Genomic DNA, 19306 nt, shown 5'->3' with positions numbered 1-19306 from the left:
CCATAGAATTTGAGACAGCAAGAATGAGCAAAACAGCTTATAAAGTGTAGGATATCAAATCAAACAGTACTTTATGTATTTATTCTATATTTATTATAAAGATTACAATTAACTTATCATTACATCACTACGGTCCTGGCATAATATCACATCACTCATCCAGCACCTCGTATTGGTCTTCTTGTCAGTGAACTTCGACAACCTCGTGGGGTAGCCACTGGGAGGACTCCAGACTGTCCCACAAAGACAGTTCGGGGTTTAGGAACTCGCAATTCATAGCGTCTACGTCTATGGTCCTCTTGTGCTCTGAAAGTACAAAGACAATTTCTAAGAATAGTTGGATACACAGATATTTAAAGAGGCGCTTACACAAGCTGCTCAATTCGGGATTTAAACCATAATTTATTTCCAAACAATTTCTAGAAGCGCAACATCCGCACGTCTTGTCACGGTAGTGGCGTTGCAACTACGCTTCTAGAAATTGTATGAAAACTTTAGTGGCGCCACTGCGCCCACTGCAGCGCTTCCTCACGCCTCTTATTTGAAAGCGGTCCGCATCGCTGTTACCGTCTATTAGACGGAATATCACAAGAAGAGAAACGGTATTCTTTTTTAACTGGGCGCAGGAGAGCTGCTGCAGGTTGCTGCAGAAAACCAAATAATTAATAAATTAGGAGTCCAAATACATGGAGATCTAAAAGTATCTTAAAACATTGAAGAATATACATCAGTTTTATTTATCTACCTCAGAACCTTGAAATTAAGAGGGAAATTAACTAACGTGGATGTCTTTGTGCAGTAAAGGGTTATACATGTAAAATTCCATGTTAACACAAATTAATCTGAGGAAATAGTAACATAAAGTTAAGACTGCAAGGAAAACACCACCTACCATATACCTCCACCTACATAATATTAGCTTATGGATTGCTCGTGATTGAAGATCAAGTTAGCCACATAGGTACTTCGATGGGAAATAAATAGTGTATACCTGCGTGATTGTGTATAAACCTTGGTGCCACCTGTGCTGTGTATAATCACTTACCAACGAGAGCCAGTTCGTCATTTTGCGCCTTGACGGCGGCGGCCTGGGCGGCGTCGGCCACCGGCGCCTGCGCCACTGCCGCTTGGTCGCCCTGCCCATAGTAGCCAGACCACGCTGAGTAATTTTGCCAATAGGCAGACGGATCATAATATTGGTTGTACTCCTATAATCATAACTGTTCGTCAGTACTCAGCATATTTAATTGGCGACACGCCATACAGCTGAGGCAATGGTTCTAAGCTCTATTTATACGAACCAGTTATGCTCTAACAATCTCACTCGGTAGCAAAGCACACGTTGCAAATACACTGATACTCGGTATTCTATTCAGAGGCAAACTTTACATTTTATGAGCTGAGGAAGCAGTTTCATGAGCTATAGTTTGTGTGCGTGTAGCTCAAATCAATATTAATTTTAATCTCTCAGGCATTCATGACAAATCAACGTGCTGTTATCGGCGATCTAATGGCGTTTAAGCCAGCCACATATTACAATTTCTTGATGAAATTTTATGATCAGTGAATTGATGCCATTCAGCTGACTATGATGTGAAGAAGACATTTTAAAAATGATTAATGAATAATTTTGAAGACAGAAAGCCAATAAGCCCTACTGAAATTACTTATTTTATTACATCTATTGCCAGTAAAGTTACTAATGAAAAGTGATCTTATTCTTTTGTTTTGAATGAATTATTATTTTACATTGCAGAAATTTTTATCTTTAGCAAGGGTGAAAACTACAGATGTACGCTGTTTCTACAGTAACAGCTATCACATCAAATACAATATCATTTATACATAGCTATTCATGTCACTCCCGCTTGGTGCAACTTGTAATTGAAAAAGCATACCGTCCCGCTGCTGTACGTCGCACTAGCAGTTGTGGGTGTGGCCGATGGCGTGGTCACAGCGCCTTTGGGCTTGGGCACTGCGGTACAGATCTTAAGGGGCTTACTGCCTAATCCAGTATATCCATTCATGGCATATAAAGCATTCCGCTGTTCATCTTCATTGCCAAATCGGACGAAACCATAGCCCTTTGTGTATCCTGAGCTGTCCAGTATTACTGCAAAATAAAGAAAGACATAATTATTACAAAGGCATAATTACTGAAATACAAGTCAAATTAATACTAAATTGATACATGAGAATGTTAAGTTCAGTTTTTTGCTATCCCACTGTTTATTAATACTGTCTTTAGTTTCGCTGCCATCATTTATGAAAATAAAATACATTTAGCAACAGAGCTAAAAGATCTCTAGACTAGTGACAAAGCCCCTATGAAGTTAAGTTTAAGTCTCAAAAGCTTGCTAGATAGAAATTTAAGTTACCTTTAGCTGTTTTAATGGAATTATACTTTGCTGCAAATACTCTGTACAAGGAATAATCGTCAACATCAGGGCTCAAGTCTCCAACCCACACGGAGAACTCTCGTTCCTGTTGCATGTTCGCACGAGCCTCCCTGGATGCTGTGTTCAACCTGAATCGGACTACAGGAAACGTGCCTGGGATCGGTTTGCCATTCAATTTGTGCATCGCATCTATTGCTTCTTCATCAGTCTGTTGATGGTTAAGTTTGTATGTATTAATATCATGTAAATAAGTTCCACAGTTCTTTAAAATTTATAATATTTAACCAATTCCAGCATTTCAAGATATTAAGTGATGAATCAAGCAAACTCTTATTTAATATTATTGTTTCCTGGCCATAGAACCTCAATATATATTAACCTTTTACTAACATTTATGCCATTAGTCCACTGGTATGAAATCTGGAAGTGGAATCTTAGTACATTATATTCTTAACGGGCAAAAATCAGTACGAGTGACTGCATTAAAATGTGTACTTACCTGGAAGTGAACAAACGCATATCCAGCTGGTTCACCTGTAAACTTATTTCTCATCACTTTTACTGCTAATGGACGCTGTCCCATACGATGGAATGCAGCCATTATGAAGCTCTCTGTCATATTGGGCTCCAACTATAAGAAAAGGAATGAAAATAGATCCTTAGTTAGTATTCCTAACATTGCTTATAGATTGATAATCCATACAAAAATGGTCCAAGTTATAGGTTAGGACCTAATATTTAATGCTGAAAATTTTGAAGAAAAGACTTTTCAGTGGGATGAAAGAATAGAAGTGATAATTTTTAATATAAACGATTCTAAAAAATTGTTGTGACTGTTTACAAAATAATGGGACTTTCAAAATGTTTACAGACAGTTACTTTCTGAAATGGTACTTACACTGCCCATCCATAATTGGCACTGCATTTTTTATTAAATTATGAACACTTTTTATTCTAATTTTAATCCAATGCGTAAAAGGTAATTAATAAATTCGTAATAAATTAAAATTCGACTTGACAAAAATCACAAAATCGTGCACTGCTGATGAATGATTTGATTTTTTCTGAACTGAATGAATGATGAGTGAACGACGACGATGATTACGATGAATGAGTGAATGGCAGAAAAAAGAAACATTAGTGCGGCCGCAGTGTGCGTAATCGAAAAACTCGACTCAGCAAAATAACTAAAAAGTGTTATTTTAATTTAAAATTGTATTATCAAGTTTTTAATTATTGCTATAAAATGGATACTTTAAAATAAAAATTGGTATAGTTCAACGATTCTGAAACGTCAAATGGCAAAAATTTGTACTGATAGTAGCGCCCTCCTGTTATATTCCCAAAAGGGACACACTTCGTGTGGTCCAAAGTGGCAAAAATTGGAACTAATCCAGTATTGATAGTAGCGCCCTCCTGTCAATGTCATTTTTGATAACTTTGTAAGTGAAGGATGTGAGTGTCAAATCCAAAAATGATGTCATCATCATCATTCACAACTTCTTCAAGAAACAGTACAAAGAAAGTAATATGGTTTTTGGAAAATTGTACAAAATTTTAGTATTAATTAAGTGAAAGGTGTGTTCATAATTATTATACCGAGTTTATGATAGTAAATATTAATCAAATATATATTAGTGATTGACTGAAGAGATTTCAACATTCATTTTATGATATTGTGAGTCATATTAATTACATAATTATTTATGAAATGTCGCGTCTTGATAACATGGATGCCTTAGAAAAACAATTAGCAGATTTACAAATGGCTAAGGAAATAAATACGCCGGGCAAAATTAAGAAAATGCCACCAGCTGTGCCACCAAAAAAGAAAGCTCAACCACAAGTGCCCTATAGTACTGCAGTCGGTAATCTACGTGAACCGTCATATTCTACAAAACTTGATATTTCGCTGAATAATAACGCTCATACATATAGCAACACAAGTGGGGTTAATCGCCCAGCCATTAAGGAATATGCAAACGTAAGTCAATTTGCAACTCTTCCAGGCAATACTTATAAGCCTGTTGCTGGAAAACCAATTTCCTACAACACCACATATAGCAATGTTCCAACTTATCGACGAACTGATGATGATTTGCCACCGCCACCACCACCACCACCTCCTGCATTACACTTGTTACAACCAAAACATTATAATGCAAATCAAAACAACGAAGAAATATTACCACCACCATCTCCAGTTAGTTCTAATTATAGCGAACTAGTACGAGCTACCACAAATTTAAATTATAATCCAGACAGAGTGTATCCAACATACCAAAATGAATATCCTGAATATGGGGTCTCTCAAGCATCAACTTATGAGTCACTCTACGAACCAATCAATCCTCAACCACATTCCAAAAATAACATCGCAAGAAACAACTCCATTCAAAACTTTCGTACTAATTCTCCAAATCCAGTCAAACCATTACCAAAAGAACAAGAAGTGGATGCCCTAACAGATCTTTTGGTGAAATCAATCACTGATAGTCAAGACTTAGATGTTTTTGGAATTTGCATCAAGTGTAACGAAAAAGTCGTTGGAGAAGGCTCTGGCTGCACCGCAATGGGAAATATGTATCATGTGGATTGTTTTTGTTGCTATCGGTGTAACATAAAATTACAGGGCAAAACCTTTCACGCAGTTGAAGGAGAGCCATATTGTGAAAATGACTATTACGAGATTTTGGAGAAATGTTCAGTTTGTAATAAACCGATTCTAGACCGCATATTGCGAGCTACAGGGAATCCTTATCATCCTTCATGCTTTACGTGCATTGTATGCAGAAAAAGCCTCGATGGCGTACCATTTACAGTTGATGCAATGAATCAAATTCATTGCATTGAAGATTTTCATAAGAAATTTGCTCCACGCTGTTGTGTTTGTGAACTTCCAATAATGCCAGAGGAAGGCGAAGAAGAAACAGTTAGAGTTGTGGCTTTGGATCGCAGCTTTCATGTTCATTGTTATCGTTGTGAAGATTGTGGCCTTTTGCTTTCCTCTGAAGCTGTTGGACGTGGATGCTATCCACTTGATGACCACATCTTATGTAAAGAATGTAATGCTCACCGTGTACGCCTTCTAACCAATGTAATGACGACTGATCTATGAGTTTTTTTTTAATAAGATCATTATTTCGAGTTTCAAGCTTTTAAAAAATAAATATTATACTTTACATTTATAAAATGGAATATACCGCTCATTATGGAAAACCTTGGGGGAGGCCTTTGTCCAGCAATGGACGTCATTTGGCTGAAACGAACGAATAAAATGGACTAGGGATTTTATTTAATAAGAGGCCATTTAAAATTAAGCCATAAGATACCTAATAGGTAAATCTGTAGGCAAGGAAAGATAATAATCATGTATGTTACAAAGTAAAAATAGCATAATTATAATAATTAAACTTAGCTCTGTAGGTAGCTAGGTAGGACTCTCTTACGTCGACTTTAGTGTACCTACCTACATTCGCCAGCTTTTATCTACACAATGGAAAATGTTTTCGAATAATAATAATAATTGAATGTTAAAATCAAAATAATTGTTCCGATTGAAAGACTGAACGAACTTAATTTGCATTTATAATTTATTTGATTCCACAAAAAGTTATAACAATTTATTTTCTAAAAAAAACAACAATGGCAGATTTTTGCATTGTTCTGTTTTTATTTATATTTTTAATAATCAATTTTACTTTGTTAATTGAATATTAATTAATGATAATAAGAAAAAAGTTGGTTTTATTTATTTTTATCATTTAATTATAATTTATAGTTACTTATTATAAACTATCCTTTGTTCGCTCGCGCAGCGGGCGATCAAAGTTAGTAAATTAAGATATAAATTCATAAAATATTGTGATAAAAATGAGATGATGTTTATAGTTGTTAAGAAGTAACAACGCATTTTCAAAATGCTAATATTAATTTATTGTATTTATAATTACAATGTTTTAAACTGTTTGCAGCTATCAATGTGAAATTATATTTGAAATAATAAAATATTGCTTGTATCAAAAGTTTTATTTCAATTAGCTTATGTCTACTATCCTACATAAAGTTATTAAGGGAATGAAGTTTAAAATACTATTGTATTCTAAAATTATGCTATGCAATAGAGATCCTCAGTAATACAAACAATACCAGAATAAAGTAATTAAACAAAATTGCATCGTTCAACAGTAATTTCCCTAATGTAAGTTACTTAAATCCGATTCTAATTCAACTATCCAAAATACTGGCAATTTTTTCAATACAAAAGGCACATACATCACAGTATTTTTATAACTTTAATATACCTATCTAGTTTATCGACTAAGTAATGGAAGCAATCATGCACTTAATTTTAGCTTGCTCTATTATAGAATCATTAAAATAAAATGAATATTTTGACTAATACTCCCCATGAGATCCGAGTTGATAATGACTTATCATCACATATCAGCCTATGCTGCTAGCTAGTAAATTGTAAAATTGAATAATGCAAAATAGGAACAAAAATTGTATAACATCTAAGTTACCTAAAAGTATTATCGACTCGAAAAATCGTGAAGTGTCTTTATTTTACAAATGTTTTGGCGATATTAAAACATTTTCCTGCTTATTTCTATTTAATACTTTACTGTCAGGTTTAGATGTTAAATAGCCGTCAACACATTTATCAGAACTTGTGCTGAAATTATTTTTAACATGAACAATGGACTCCAAATGGCTCGGTAGATTTTCCGAACAATGATATAATATTTCTTCATCCGAATTAAGACTGATTCTTGGTTCAAACCGCTCTCTTAAAATGGAAAATTTCCGTCTAGGTCGACCTTTTGTCCCTTTTTTATGAATATTGTTCATTTTAGGAGTAGGTCCACCATTTTCACTATTAGAACTTGCGTCTTTTTGAATTAAAGACTGTAAAGAAGTTGAAATACGATTCGACGATAAATCTTCTGCTGAACTATGTGGTCCTGTATTTTCAGTAACAATTTGCCAAAGTAAGTCAATGTCTTTATTGGATAAATCTTGAAGATTGTGTTCTGATTTATTATTTATTTTCTTAGGTTGGGTTTTAGTAGTCATCATATTAGATTTCATACGACGTTTCATATTTCGGTTGTATAATATCCCTATTTCTGAATTATTACTGTCTTGAGATATGGATGCACTAGATAAATTTAAGTCTTTTTGGAGTTGATCATTTTTTATGCCATGCGGCAAGTTGAAAATATTTTCTTTTTCTGGTAAAGATTCCATAATGTTACTGGAATTAAATTTAGACGGTTCCTTCCACAAAGCCCTTTTCAGTGTTGACCCTATTTTTACGGATGCGTCGAACTGTGGGGAGTCCCACATGTGCTCTCTTCTATGATATAAGTTTCTGGGAGAGTTAGTCACAGTTGCTTTCCTTATCTCATCAATCGTAGCAACCAAAGAACTTTCAGAATTCAACCTCTTCTTACATGGCTGATCTTTATCACACAAATCATCAAGTTCTTCCATGATAGGCTCCAAATGATTAGGATCTTTGCTAATATCGGTCATGCATGGTTTTGCTAAAAAGGTGTCATCATTAGAGTGACAAATTACAGCATTCACATAATCTTCTTGACTACTTCTTTCGAATTTCACAAACACATTTGAATAAGTTGGTGCTTTTTTAGGAAAAGGTGAAGCAGATAATATAGCGTTTTTTAATTCCTGAGATAAGCAACTGCTTATTTCAGAGCTACCTGAAGTGAGTGTATCTCGTCGTCTATCTCTCACTACACTTCCATCGTGTAACCAATTTTCTATATCTGAATAGCCATTCCATGACCGAAGACCCCATGCTTCCCTCGCAATATTTACTGCGCAAATATTTTCATAGTCGTGAACTGAAAGCATTTCTGTCGGTGTATCCAAGTCTCTTTGCTTTGATGTAAATGTTTCCCCACTGAGAATGTTTTTTCCTTTACCTTTTTTCGCATACATTTCTTTTAAAATATCTAATGCTATTCTTTGAATGTTTTCTATATCTGCGTCCTGATTTCCTACTTTGATATTTTTTAGTGCGCTCAAACACAACTTCTGCACAATATTTTCATTAAATGTATTAATGTCAGAACTATTAATATCACTAAAACTTAAATCTAAATCCATATCAATAGAGTCCGAAGAAGTTTTTTTATTAGAGCCATCTGTATCTTGACTTATTTCAGAGCTGTGGTCAGTTTTTATACTTTTCATAAAGTTTTCGTTCACCATACCGATGTTGATGTTTGTTAAATCATCTCTCAATTCATCAGATGAACAAATTCCTCGCCGCTTTTGTGAGTTGAGATTGTTACAGGTAATTTCATCAATCGAACTTTCTAAATTATCAATCGCCGTTAATTTTAACGTTAATTCAGTTGGAGAGCATATTTTCAATTTATAGTTTTTCGTATTTCTTTTATTTGTTCCGCCATCATTATCTTCGTTTTGTGTCATAACCTGAGGTGTATTCTCAACAGTGTAAAATTCAACACTTGATACATCCATGCTGTTATTGCCTATAGGCACAGAAGAAAATGTGGGCGTACCAGACCTTGCTATCCAGTGGTCTAAAAGAAAATTTTTATCAGCATTTTGCGTATCATTTCTAGATTCTTGATCAGGAATTGGAGATATATCACTGCAACAGTATTGAATAAAAATATATATAAAACGATTTAACTGGTTACTTTCAACGCACAAATTAATGCAAAAAGTACCTACCTGTTTTTAATTTGAGTAGGTTCTTTCTGCGAACTTTTAAAACATCTCAAGTTGCTAATTCCTAAATTGCTAGGATTCGTTCTTGTTGTTTTATTATTTAACTCAAGGTCTTCATGAGGAAGTTTCCACTCTATTGGACCCTTTGAGTGAAAATATCTATAGTAAAATATCATCGAACATAAACCTATAAAAGTAATATTCATTAATAAACATCCCAGCGGATTAACACAAGTACAAGTAATTTTAAAAAAAATATATTCTAACACTTGCCTATGAATGTTCCTCCTATAAGAAACACCGTACATGTGATTGACCATGGCTTCTGTTGCCGTCCTATATCAGATATCATAACATACAAAAATAAACTTCCCAGGTTTTGAGTTACGATCAATGTATAAAAAGTCAGAATACGATAACGTGTTTGGCCTTCCCTTAAATTGATGTAACAAAAGCAATAAACAAATCCCATCACAACATTGTAAAGAGTTTCTTCCAGTTTATTTGAACAAAAAGTAGTTTTTTGGATAATAATCCAAAAAGTCATAGCAGACCAATGTAAACCTGCAACAATAGAAAATAATAATTGATAAAACTTAATTAACTAAATTATAATTATTTTTTTATTCAAAGTTTTAGAAAAGTACCAAATCAAAATAGTGTTTGTACTTACTGAGCACGGGTTCTTACCTAAGGGTATTAGAGTCCATATTCCAAAAATTACAGTAAATAATAAAATGCTTGAAATCCTCCCAAGGAGCATACTAAAGTGCCATATTAGTTGTAATAACAGAGATTTCCAATGAAAAACATCATTAGAAAAAATTAAAATGCTGTAGATGTATGTGGCACAACCCCACACAATTGATGCTATAGACGCTGTAAGAGCAAATGCTGAAAAATAAACAAATAGGTACTTAATATTTCAAAAATACTTGACAAAACACTAGAGAACTAAAGTTAAGGTTTACCTTTAGTATAATAGTTTTCATTTAATATTACAATTGCGTAAGATTGTAGTATGACTTGAGGAACCGTTCCCGTGAAAATATACAGAAAATGCAATAAACTCAAATCATTTCTCTGTGAAAATAGTTTTTGAGTTTTTAATGATTCCAAATTTTTGCAAGCAAAAACTTTGTGTAAATATACTATGTATCTGAAATCAATGAATATCATCTGGGTTATTGTGTTTTACAATAAATACTATGCATTTTTGTAAGTTTTCATGTTCATAAATAATTATAAATGTTAAATTACCTCTCAAGTAAACCACCAAGACATAAATGTGTAAGCCAGTGTTTTGCGTCGGATTTATGATCAATAACATACCACCTTATTGAAAAAATATTTATTAATAAATTTGGTGTAATAATAAATATTAATGTTGGGATCGCCCAGTAGATATGACCATCATTACAATATTCTGCGAATACCAAAATATCTGAAAATTGAAATGGTCAATTTATATGAAAATAATTTACAAAATAGTAATCAGTAACAGCTTTTTTACAATTTCATTACACATCAGTAACGTACCTGTAGTCAAATCTGCAAGTATAGTAACAAGTGAAATAAACACACACAGAACACTTAATACACAAAAGTTTTCTTCTTGAGAAATAGTTAGTTTGTTGTCTGATTTTGGTAAACCTAATCTACAAGCTTCTGCCATTCTTTTTCATTCAATAAAACATTTTAAAAGAAAAGAAATCCTAACTCACTACTTAATGACAAATAAAAGCTTGTTTTACAAACTGGTATCAAGAAACCACTTCAAGAAGCCGAAGTCCGAGCATATTAAAATAATAATATCAACCAATCAGAAGGCATCGGCGCATGCGCAAGTTGCAGCAGGTAAGTTTTGATGAAAAAATGAATGAATGAAGTAACTTTTTACTTCGCCGCTCAGAGCTTTTAAGGTCCGACTCTGTTTATTAATTTTTATGTATTCCGTCTCTTTCACTTACTCCACAATACTACCGTGTTCGACAGAGATAGATACAACGGGTGAAATTACAGATTTGCTTAGTAGACCCCGTTGATCTGACATTTATAGTGTTGTGCTGCTGTGCTACCTAATTCGATTACGATTTACTAAAAGTTCATTCTTTTGAGCAATTGTATTGTTCAATGATTGCTATTGGTTGGTTGTATTTTTCAAAGACAGTAGAGCCAATAGAAACAAAGAGAATGAAGATTAAAATACGGCGACTGGACGACGGGGGCACGGGTGCGGGGGGGGTAAATTACTGTTTGTTTCGGTTTGTTTTGTTTGTACATTGTCAAATAAAAATAACAATACAATACGAAAGTCTTATTATCAACATTTATCAATAATAGTTAACAGTGAGTTTGCAATTATGATGCAAGACGCCCTTCTAATACTATGGAATTATACTGAAGAAGAAGAAGTCGACTATACAAATAGTGTAAGTAGGTACTTATAAGCTCTGTTTTCTAAGTTTCAACTGGGATGATATCAAGTTAATAATTTCAGAACAATTCAGAAATGTTTGCTGAGCAAGGTGACGCAGAAATATACGGCAGAATCTGTGATATAGCCAAGAGTCATCAGAAAATACAAAATTTTTTAGAACTCACTGGATTTCAGTCTAGGAAATCGCAAACAGGTAATTAACAATATTTTGAAGCTTTTAAGATTATGTTTTTACCTTCGCGACATAATTAAAATATAATTCTGAAGTGTACACTACTTATTCTTTAAATTAGAACATTTTACTTCAGTTTCAGGTCTCAGATCATACGGATTGTATGCCCAAGCGCTTAGTGAAGGTATAGCTGAGGTTCTGCAGTCATACAAAAAGACTTTGGTTGAAGTCGAGAGCCTCGTAATTGGTAACCACAACTACACACTGTCATTTGTATACAGTTATGTTGAAAAATACCGGGGCCTTTTTAACACATTAAATAAGTTGATTGTCACCATCAAAGAGAGAAGACTGGTAGGCTGCCAGATCTTAAGCTTGATACAGCAGTATATTCTCAATGGAAATGAGATGGTGCATGAAGCCGTTGTCAAGTAAGATAAAAAAATATTCATTTGTCTATTACTGTATTCAAGATGTAAACTACAATGAGGATCAGTACTGTTGTAGAAAATTCAATAAAACTAGTATCTACGTTAATCTTTAAGACATAAGAAAGATATATCTTTTTGAATTATCCAAATCAGACCATTACTTACGAAGATATTAAGTAATAAACATAGGCCGTTTTTGCCGCTAAAAGTCAACGTACGCAGGGCCGCGTGACGTCACTATATCCGAATCGAGCGCAGTCGGCGTACTATTGGGATGGAAAATATTTTTTTCCAGCTAAACTATCAGTTTTAGAAAAAAACTTTTAATAACATTTATTCATCAAAATAAAGTAACCTATTGACCAGTAGTCACCACAAGTCATACCCAGTTTCTGGCCTGGGGGGGAGTCATACCCAGCTTATGCTTATGGGCTGGGGGGAGGGGCTAGCCTTACCCAGCTTCTGGCCTGGGGGGAGGGGGGGGGGGGGGGGGTCAAGTCATACCCAGTTTCTGGCATGGGGGGGGTGTCATACCCAGCTTCTGGCCGAAGGGGAGTCATATCCAGCTTATGCTTATGGCCTGGGGGGAGGGGGAGGGTGACCCCGAAACTGGGTATGACTTGACAGTTTCGGGCCTGGGGGGGGGGGGGGGGGGGGGGGTATATTATACCCAACTTCTGGCCGAGGGGGAAGTCATGCCCAGCTTATGACCTGGGGAGAGGAGGGGGGCGGGGGAGTCATACCCAGTTTCTAGGCTAAGATTAAATAGATTTCCAGGAGGGAGCAGCTGTCCTTTCCTGCAGCAGCTGGCCCGCCCATGGGAACGGCGAATAGATAGGTAGGTACGTAGGTTTAACTCAGAAAAACTAAATAACAGGTAGGTATTGCGTGTACATCGAAATGATCTTCATAGCAATGTCTTGTAGCCTAGGCAGAGTGTATCTGCCTCAGCTATACCTTATTGTTAGAAGTAAATAAATTAATACTTATACATTTTTATATTTTACTTGGAAGAAGATATGACTCCAACAACACTTATGAACACTTTATTTGAATAAATCGCCAAATATACCACCGCGGAGACCCCAATCGCGTCTCTGCGTTCCATTGAATCGTATGAGCGTATGGATTTCTATTTTTAAAAATTACCTATCGATAGCTTACTTTATTCTGATGAATAAATGTCATTACAAGTTTTTCTCTAAAACTGATAATTTGGCTAGAAAAAAATATTTTCTATCCACGCAGTACGCCGGCAGCGTTCGGATCGGATATAGTGACGTCATTGTCCCCGCGCCGGGCGGTCAGTGAACTTTTTTAGTAATTTGGCCATAACTTCGTCAGTTTTTGTCGTAGAACAAAAATTTTTGGACTGTGTATTAAGGATTTCTTAGCCCTATAAATCTGCATTCACAGCTAAAAATCGAAATGATCCTCATTTCTTCTTAATCTTTCAGGATATTTTCCTGTGTCAATAAAGTATTTATCAACCAACTTTGCACTTGGCTGCTTTACGGTGAATTAAGAGACCCATACCAAGAATTTTTTATCTTCCGCAACCAAAAAGATGAATCCTCAGACACATTCCTCTCATCGCCTTCAACTAATACTTGTGATAAGTCACTCATATCTACAGTGAGTAAAATAACATTGGACATCATTTTGCATTTAATATTAATTGGTTTAATGCTGATGTAGTCAAAATGACAGTCAACTATTAGATAGAAGAGGCTTTATAAAACACCAAATAAGAAGAGAAAATTGTGGCAGTCTTATTGCTATGTTGCTATAAAGCAATATCAGCCAGCAACCTAGAGAATAGTTGTTATTATAATATCTCCTATCTAGTAATCTGTCAAAATACAGTAAGAAGAAGAAAGAAGAATTTATGTACATGTTAATTTTTAAATGCTTTCAGTTACAAGACACAACTTTAGATTGTGGTTACCATCTAAACGCGAACATGATACCATATTTTATACCTCTATCACTGGCCCAGGAAGTCCTATTCATTGGGAAGACAGTGATTCTGTTTAGTTATGACCCAAAGAAAATCAAAAGAAGTAATTGTTTTATCACAAGGCCTGTGATACCACACCAGAAGTGTGGAGCTGATTCTAGAAGGTTGGTTTCTCATTACTTTATTTAATAGCAATATTTGAAAGGGAATATTCTCTAAAAATCATTCACAAAGAACAGGCCTTGGCCAGGAACATAATGAACTAAACTTAATTAATTATGTACTGTACATGTATTTTGTCAGATTTACCATTTGGGAGGAAAAAGAAGCAGAGTTTCATACAAAATTACAAAAGCTGAAGAATCCAGAAGTCTTTGAAGTAGCAACTTTAAGAAGTGTTGTTAGAGAAATCAAGGAATGTGTTACTAAGGTGAGAAAAATGACTAGTATAATGCAATGAACTTTATGGCTTTAATTTTAAGGTTAAAAATCAATGATTCTTACCCAATGAAGGGGCTATTAATAAATCAATTATTTCAGCACTTATGGAATGTAGCAGTGGAAGAAGCCGAATTGATTCACGAAGTGCGTCTAATGAAAGACTTCTACCTACTTGGTCGAGGTGAACTATTCCTCGAGTTGTTACGTCTAACTGCCCATATATTAGAGAAACCAACCACGAGAACTGCTACTAGAGGTAATATTAAATTAGTAAGCCAGATAGTATTGCCATTGTATTTTGCTTCTTATCTTCTTATAATTAAAATCCATATTTTTTCTAATTTCCAGACATGAACCATGCCTTCCAACTTGCTGCTAGAGCAGTATTTCTCAGTAACAGCGCAGATATTGAGAAATTCAGTTTTGAGTTGCCCTATGTAAAGCCCAACATCTCAGCCAATTCCACCATTGAGGATGACAGCAGTACAGGTACCTATTTTAAAATAACAGTCCCTTATGACGAAATTTTCTTCATTGCAGGGGATAATCCTCCCTAATTTACTAGAGGTAAAAAATTTATTATCCTTACACTCCCCATGTTGGGAAGACCGGTGCCTCTCAGGGCCTACGCTCAACACGCGCGGGCGTATGCCCGCGTCTGTATCGTAAAATAGTATGAACAGCACAATGTGACGTAAATGCGACGGGTTTTCGACGCACGGTAGACCCATAGCTAAAATAAACGAGGTGTAGTTAAGCGTTGGTTGAGCATTACCATCATTAGATTGGTAATGGATATGAATAAACGAGTACTTTTATATTCCAGTAGCTGACGGCTGGTCGAGTATTGTCCTCAAGTACGACTTCAAGTGGCCGCTTCACCTGCTGTTCACTCCAGAGGTGCTGGCGCGCTACAACGACATGTTCCGGCTGCTGCTGCGCATCAAGAAGACGCAGCACGACTTGCATGCGTTGTGGAAGACTTACAAGCAGGCCACCAGGTCATTGGAGGTTATAGACTCTAGTAGATGGCTGGGCTAGCGTCGTGCTCTACGACTTCAAGTGGCCGCTACACCGCCTACACCTGCTGTATGCGCAATAGGTCCAAACTTAGCCAGTTAGGGAGGTCAGTGGAGGTCATAGACTCCAGTAGGCGGCTGGGCGAGCGTCGTCCTCTACGACTTCAAGTGGCCGCTACACCGCCTACACCTGCTGTATGCGCAATAGGTCCAAACTTAGCCAGTTAGGCAGGTCAGTGGAGGTCATAGACTCTAGTAGGCGGCTGGGCGAGCGTCGTCCTCTACGACTTCAAGTGGCCGCTACACCGCCTACACCTGCTGTATGCGCAATAGGTCCAAACTTAGCCAGTTAGGCAGGTCAGTGGAGGTCATAGACTCCAGTAGGCGGCTGGGCGAGCGTCGTCCTCTACGACTTCAAGTGGCCGCTACACCGCCTACACCTGCTGTATGCGCAATAGGTCCAAACTTGGCCAGTTTTGGCAGCCTAACACACGCAAGGTCAAATATTGGTCTGTAAAATTCGGTAGGTCGTTTGCTACTCTAGGGTCCAGACTATTGGTAAATTCGCCACTATACTGGAGCCATACCTTTAACACCCTTGTTCTCACATTCCGATTTTTAAATTGTATGATATGCTAACGCCACGCCGATTCGCTATGTTGCCTATGCTTTAGCTGGCATACAAAATGTTTTTAAATAAGGCCATCCCTTGACGAAATGGTATAAAAATTACATTAAGCTTTGCCTTATAATTTTGATTAAAACTGTAATTTTTTCATTTTTATTTACAGCTTCCAAATGTGCCAACTGCATAACAAACTGATGTTTCTAATGGACAACCTACAACACTACTTGCAAGCGGACGTCTTGGAGACAAACTTCTCTCGATTGATGGACGCAATCGACCGGACTAATGATTTTGAGAAACTGAAAAAGGCGCATGCAACTTTCCTCGCTGATGTACTGAGCCAGTCGTTCTTGACTGTCACTTCGGTGAGTTAGTTAGAGCTAGCTTAGCTACTTACATGTTTTACAGACTTTCCAGTAGCTATAATATCCTGTTCCAAATTATTTATATCATGGGCAACAAATCCGAAAAGGTTACACACAATATTAATTTCACTAAGATTTTGAATTTTTTAGTCAAATGAATTACATCTCAATAATCTGTTATGTAACTTTTGCGTGTAACAAAATCTTTTCTATTATTATTTTAAAGTACTTTTTCTAACTTCCAGTCCCAAGAGAGCGATTGCTCCGGCGACACCACCGACTCCATAAACAACCCAGTGTTCTGCAACATCATGGAGCTCCTCAAACTCTGCCACTCCTTCTGCAGTATGGGAGATTTCGCGTCCGATAAAGAGGCGGAAGATTATTATATCAGAGGGTTTTCAGATAGGTAATGTGATGTTTTAATTTTTGTCTTCATAATATTTTGCTGTTTGGTAACACTAGGCTTCCACAGACCAAACGCGGGCCCGCGCAAGTTGTAATACAAGAAACTCTTTGAAGTGTGTCACACCAAATTTGAACGCGGGCCCGCGCTCCAACCGCGCCGCACTGCAACTGCCGAACGACAAACGAGGCGGCGCGGGTGCGGGACAGAAGCGGCGCGAACGCGGGCCCGCGCTGTTGTATTACTATGGCGGCCATAGTAGCATGACACACCGGACGCAGGGCGGTAGCAGCGCGTCGAATATTTAAGGCTTCCACAGACCAAACGCGGGTCAGAAGCAGTGCGGGTCAGTTGCAGCGTGGCTGAGGCACACTGAAAGCAGCGCAGTTTCAAAGCAGTTGCAACGCGGGCGGTTGTCAAAAATTTAAATATTCGAAAACCGCTTTCAACTTGGTAAAAAAGTTGACAACACAACCTTATTCCAAATGTAACATCTTTGTTTGCGTGTTGCGAACTTATTGGCTACTTTGGGTGTCACGAACTAATTGATGCTGACTGTATACAGTCAGTAACTTAGCAAAGATTTTGTTGATCAGTAAGATTTTTTGGAAGAAAAATAGTTTGAAGTACCTGCTTAAAGATATTACGCAGGACTTGTGCGATGCTTGTGTGCGAATAGGAACTCAAACCTTATAATGTCTCTTCAGTAGTTTCAGACATAATTCCTTACAATTTTGACTTCGTCACAAGTCATCGTCGGTCCACCTAGTGGGAGGCCTGCCCACGCTACGTCTTCCAGCTCGTGGTCGCCATTCAAGAACTTTCCTGCCCCAGCGGCCATCAGCTCTTCGAGCTATGTGCCCCGCCCACTGCCACTTGATTTTAGCGATTCTGCGGGCTATGTCAGTCATACTAAATTACTAAATATACTTTTGTTTCAGGTTCAACAAACTAGTGAAACAACTGATGCAGTTGCTAGTTTCACTGCGCGACCGGCCGTGCGGGGTGTTTCTAGCTCGGCTGCTGATGCGATTGGACTACAACCGTTGGCTCAGCGGTGAAGCGCAGCTCACTCAGTCCGTTACTAATATGTTGCGGTATTAAACTCGAGAATCTAGAGCTTAGAAATGGAATTGCTGTCGGTTGGTCACCATTCGAGATTCTATGTGTGATCGAAGAAAGAAGAAAAAAACGTTGTTTTGTATCCGTAACAATAAAATTGATTGATTAACATGCTGTAACATGAAAAGATAGGTCTTTTTTCAAATCTCCTAGAAAATAACAAGTTTTGTCTGTTACTGTCCTTGTAAAATCCGATAGGTTATTTAGTTTTTATATGAGAAATGTAATCTTGCATACAGTGCCATATTATCAGCTAATTAAAATTAAATTCACAAGTTAATAGAAGTAATATTTCTATACCAATAATATTCTATAACAAATGTGATGTGATACTTGTTTACTCAATAAAGTTGGTAAATTATAAATGTGGCGTTTTTACTAAATCTCTCTATTTTGGAATACGGTTCTCGTTTCTTATTATTATTTCTCGAAAGTTATTCCTTTAAAATTAAACTAACAAATAGTTATATTAAAAAAAAGTTACTTTTGAAGTTCTCTAACATAAAACCGTGATAAAACTAAGCAGGATATGAAAATACCAAAAATCCCGAGTTAATTCGGATGACTATTATAATATTATACGTGCTCTGTGTTCGGATGGATGGAAAGCCTATTCGTCACAGATATCTATTCGTAGTATTAGGTTGCTGTTATGGTCATGGTCATTGCTCAATTTTTGTGGTCCCCGTATCCGATATCTTGTCTTCATAAAAAAAAATACGATGTCCGAGTCAGCCATGAAGCTACAGATAAAAATGGAGGCCACACTCCGAATACCTACTTGAAGCACAAACTATGTATCACTATCTCGCTCTCTGTGGGCAGACTCGCTCTTTCTAAATAAACAAAAAATATAAAATTGCTCAAATTCAATGAAACTCAATGTAAAATCTTTATTTCTTGACATAGGTATCATTAAAAATGATAAGTGTAATTACTGGTAAAACGTTTTAGGAAGAAATTACTGTAAAAAATGTGAAAAATGTTTACAATGATCCAATGTCGGAAATCACGAAATAAACACTTACGCGTGGAATCTTATGTCACTTCCAAGACACCACGTACTACCGCAACCACGCACTACAAAATTTTGCACCAATTCTTGTGATAAAACAATGATTATTTCCTGTAAACAATCTCAAACGAAATTAACTGCTTAATAAACAAAATAGTAAACAACCGCCATGATGG

At 36.4% G+C, this 19306-nt stretch overlaps 4 protein-coding genes across 4 annotated transcripts; 2 read left to right on the top strand and 2 right to left on the bottom strand.

Annotated features, from left to right (window-relative positions):
- Nucleotides 1–70: 70 nt before the first annotated feature.
- On the bottom strand, nucleotides 71–3458 carry LOC135079975 (tRNA selenocysteine 1-associated protein 1). Its single transcript, XM_063974623.1, has 6 exons — nucleotides 3298–3458; nucleotides 2899–3030; nucleotides 2379–2607; nucleotides 1899–2113; nucleotides 1046–1208; nucleotides 71–306 (listed from the first exon to the last, which is right to left on the bottom strand). Exons 1-6 carry the CDS (start codon nucleotides 3322–3324, stop codon nucleotides 185–187), a joined length of 888 nt encoding a protein of 295 aa, XP_063830693.1. The 5' UTR covers nucleotides 3325–3458; the 3' UTR covers nucleotides 71–184.
- A 415-nt stretch (nucleotides 3459–3873) lies between these two features.
- On the top strand, nucleotides 3874–6424 carry LOC135079973 (lipoma-preferred partner homolog). The gene has a single exon (XM_063974621.1). The coding sequence runs from the start codon at nucleotides 4111–4113 to the stop codon at nucleotides 5515–5517; it is 1407 nt and encodes a 468-aa protein (XP_063830691.1). The 5' UTR covers nucleotides 3874–4110; the 3' UTR covers nucleotides 5518–6424.
- A 104-nt stretch (nucleotides 6425–6528) lies between these two features.
- Nucleotides 6529–10979, bottom strand: LOC135079972 (uncharacterized). Its single transcript, XM_063974620.1, has 7 exons — nucleotides 10671–10979; nucleotides 10392–10575; nucleotides 10103–10290; nucleotides 9822–10025; nucleotides 9405–9695; nucleotides 9135–9318; nucleotides 6529–9051 (listed from the first exon to the last, which is right to left on the bottom strand). Exons 1-7 carry the CDS (start codon nucleotides 10804–10806, stop codon nucleotides 6969–6971), a joined length of 3270 nt encoding a protein of 1089 aa, XP_063830690.1. The 5' UTR covers nucleotides 10807–10979; the 3' UTR covers nucleotides 6529–6968.
- Nucleotides 10980–11375: 396 nt separating this feature from the next.
- Nucleotides 11376–18395, top strand: LOC135079695 (gamma-tubulin complex component 4). The gene is made up of 12 exons (XM_063974306.1): nucleotides 11376–11563; nucleotides 11632–11764; nucleotides 11880–12174; nucleotides 13632–13809; nucleotides 14093–14298; nucleotides 14438–14564; nucleotides 14675–14831; nucleotides 14924–15064; nucleotides 15402–15576; nucleotides 16386–16587; nucleotides 16833–16996; nucleotides 17935–18395. The coding sequence occupies exons 1-12, from the start codon at nucleotides 11495–11497 to the stop codon at nucleotides 18095–18097; spliced, it is 2010 nt and encodes a 669-aa protein (XP_063830376.1). The 5' UTR covers nucleotides 11376–11494; the 3' UTR covers nucleotides 18098–18395.
- Nucleotides 18396–19306: the final 911 nt, after the last annotated feature.

This window comes from Ostrinia nubilalis, chromosome 17 (assembly GCF_963855985.1).
Source record: "Ostrinia nubilalis chromosome 17, ilOstNubi1.1, whole genome shotgun sequence".
Taxonomy (NCBI): Eukaryota; Metazoa; Arthropoda; class Insecta; order Lepidoptera; family Crambidae; genus Ostrinia; species Ostrinia nubilalis.
The sequence above is the reverse complement of the archived record's forward strand: the minus strand, read 5'-3'. Positions and strand labels throughout refer to the sequence as shown.

Excerpts from the sequence above, each read along its gene's own strand:
- LOC135079973 (XM_063974621.1), top strand. The coding sequence starts at position 4,111 with ATGTCGCGTCTTGATAACATGGATGCCTTAGAAAAACAATTAGCAGAT.
- LOC135079975 (XM_063974623.1), bottom strand. The coding sequence starts at position 3,324 with ATGCAGTGCCAATTATGGATGGGCAGT. Across the intron at positions 3,031-3,297 it reads GCCAATTATGGATGGGCAGT|TTGGAGCCCAATATGACAGA; the intron begins GTAAGTACCATT and ends CTTTTCTTATAG. Across the intron at positions 2,114-2,378 it reads TTCCATTAAAACAGCTAAAG|TAATACTGGACAGCTCAGGA; the intron begins GTAACTTAAATT and ends TTTATTTTGCAG.
- LOC135079972 (XM_063974620.1), bottom strand. The coding sequence starts at position 10,806 with ATGGCAGAAGCTTGTAGATTAGGTTTACCAAAATCAGACAACAAACTA. Across the intron at positions 10,576-10,670 it reads ACTTGCAGATTTGACTACAG|ATATTTTGGTATTCGCAGAA; the intron begins GTACGTTACTGA and ends TTCAATTTTCAG. Across the intron at positions 10,291-10,391 it reads CTTGGTGGTTTACTTGAGAG|ATACATAGTATATTTACACA; the intron begins GTAATTTAACAT and ends CATTGATTTCAG.
- LOC135079695 (XM_063974306.1), top strand. The coding sequence starts at position 11,495 with ATGATGCAAGACGCCCTTCTAATACTATGGAATTATACTGAAGAAGAA. Across the intron at positions 11,564-11,631 it reads AAGTCGACTATACAAATAGT|AACAATTCAGAAATGTTTGC; the intron begins GTAAGTAGGTAC and ends TAATAATTTCAG. Across the intron at positions 16,588-16,832 it reads CGTTCTTGACTGTCACTTCG|TCCCAAGAGAGCGATTGCTC; the intron begins GTGAGTTAGTTA and ends TCTAACTTCCAG.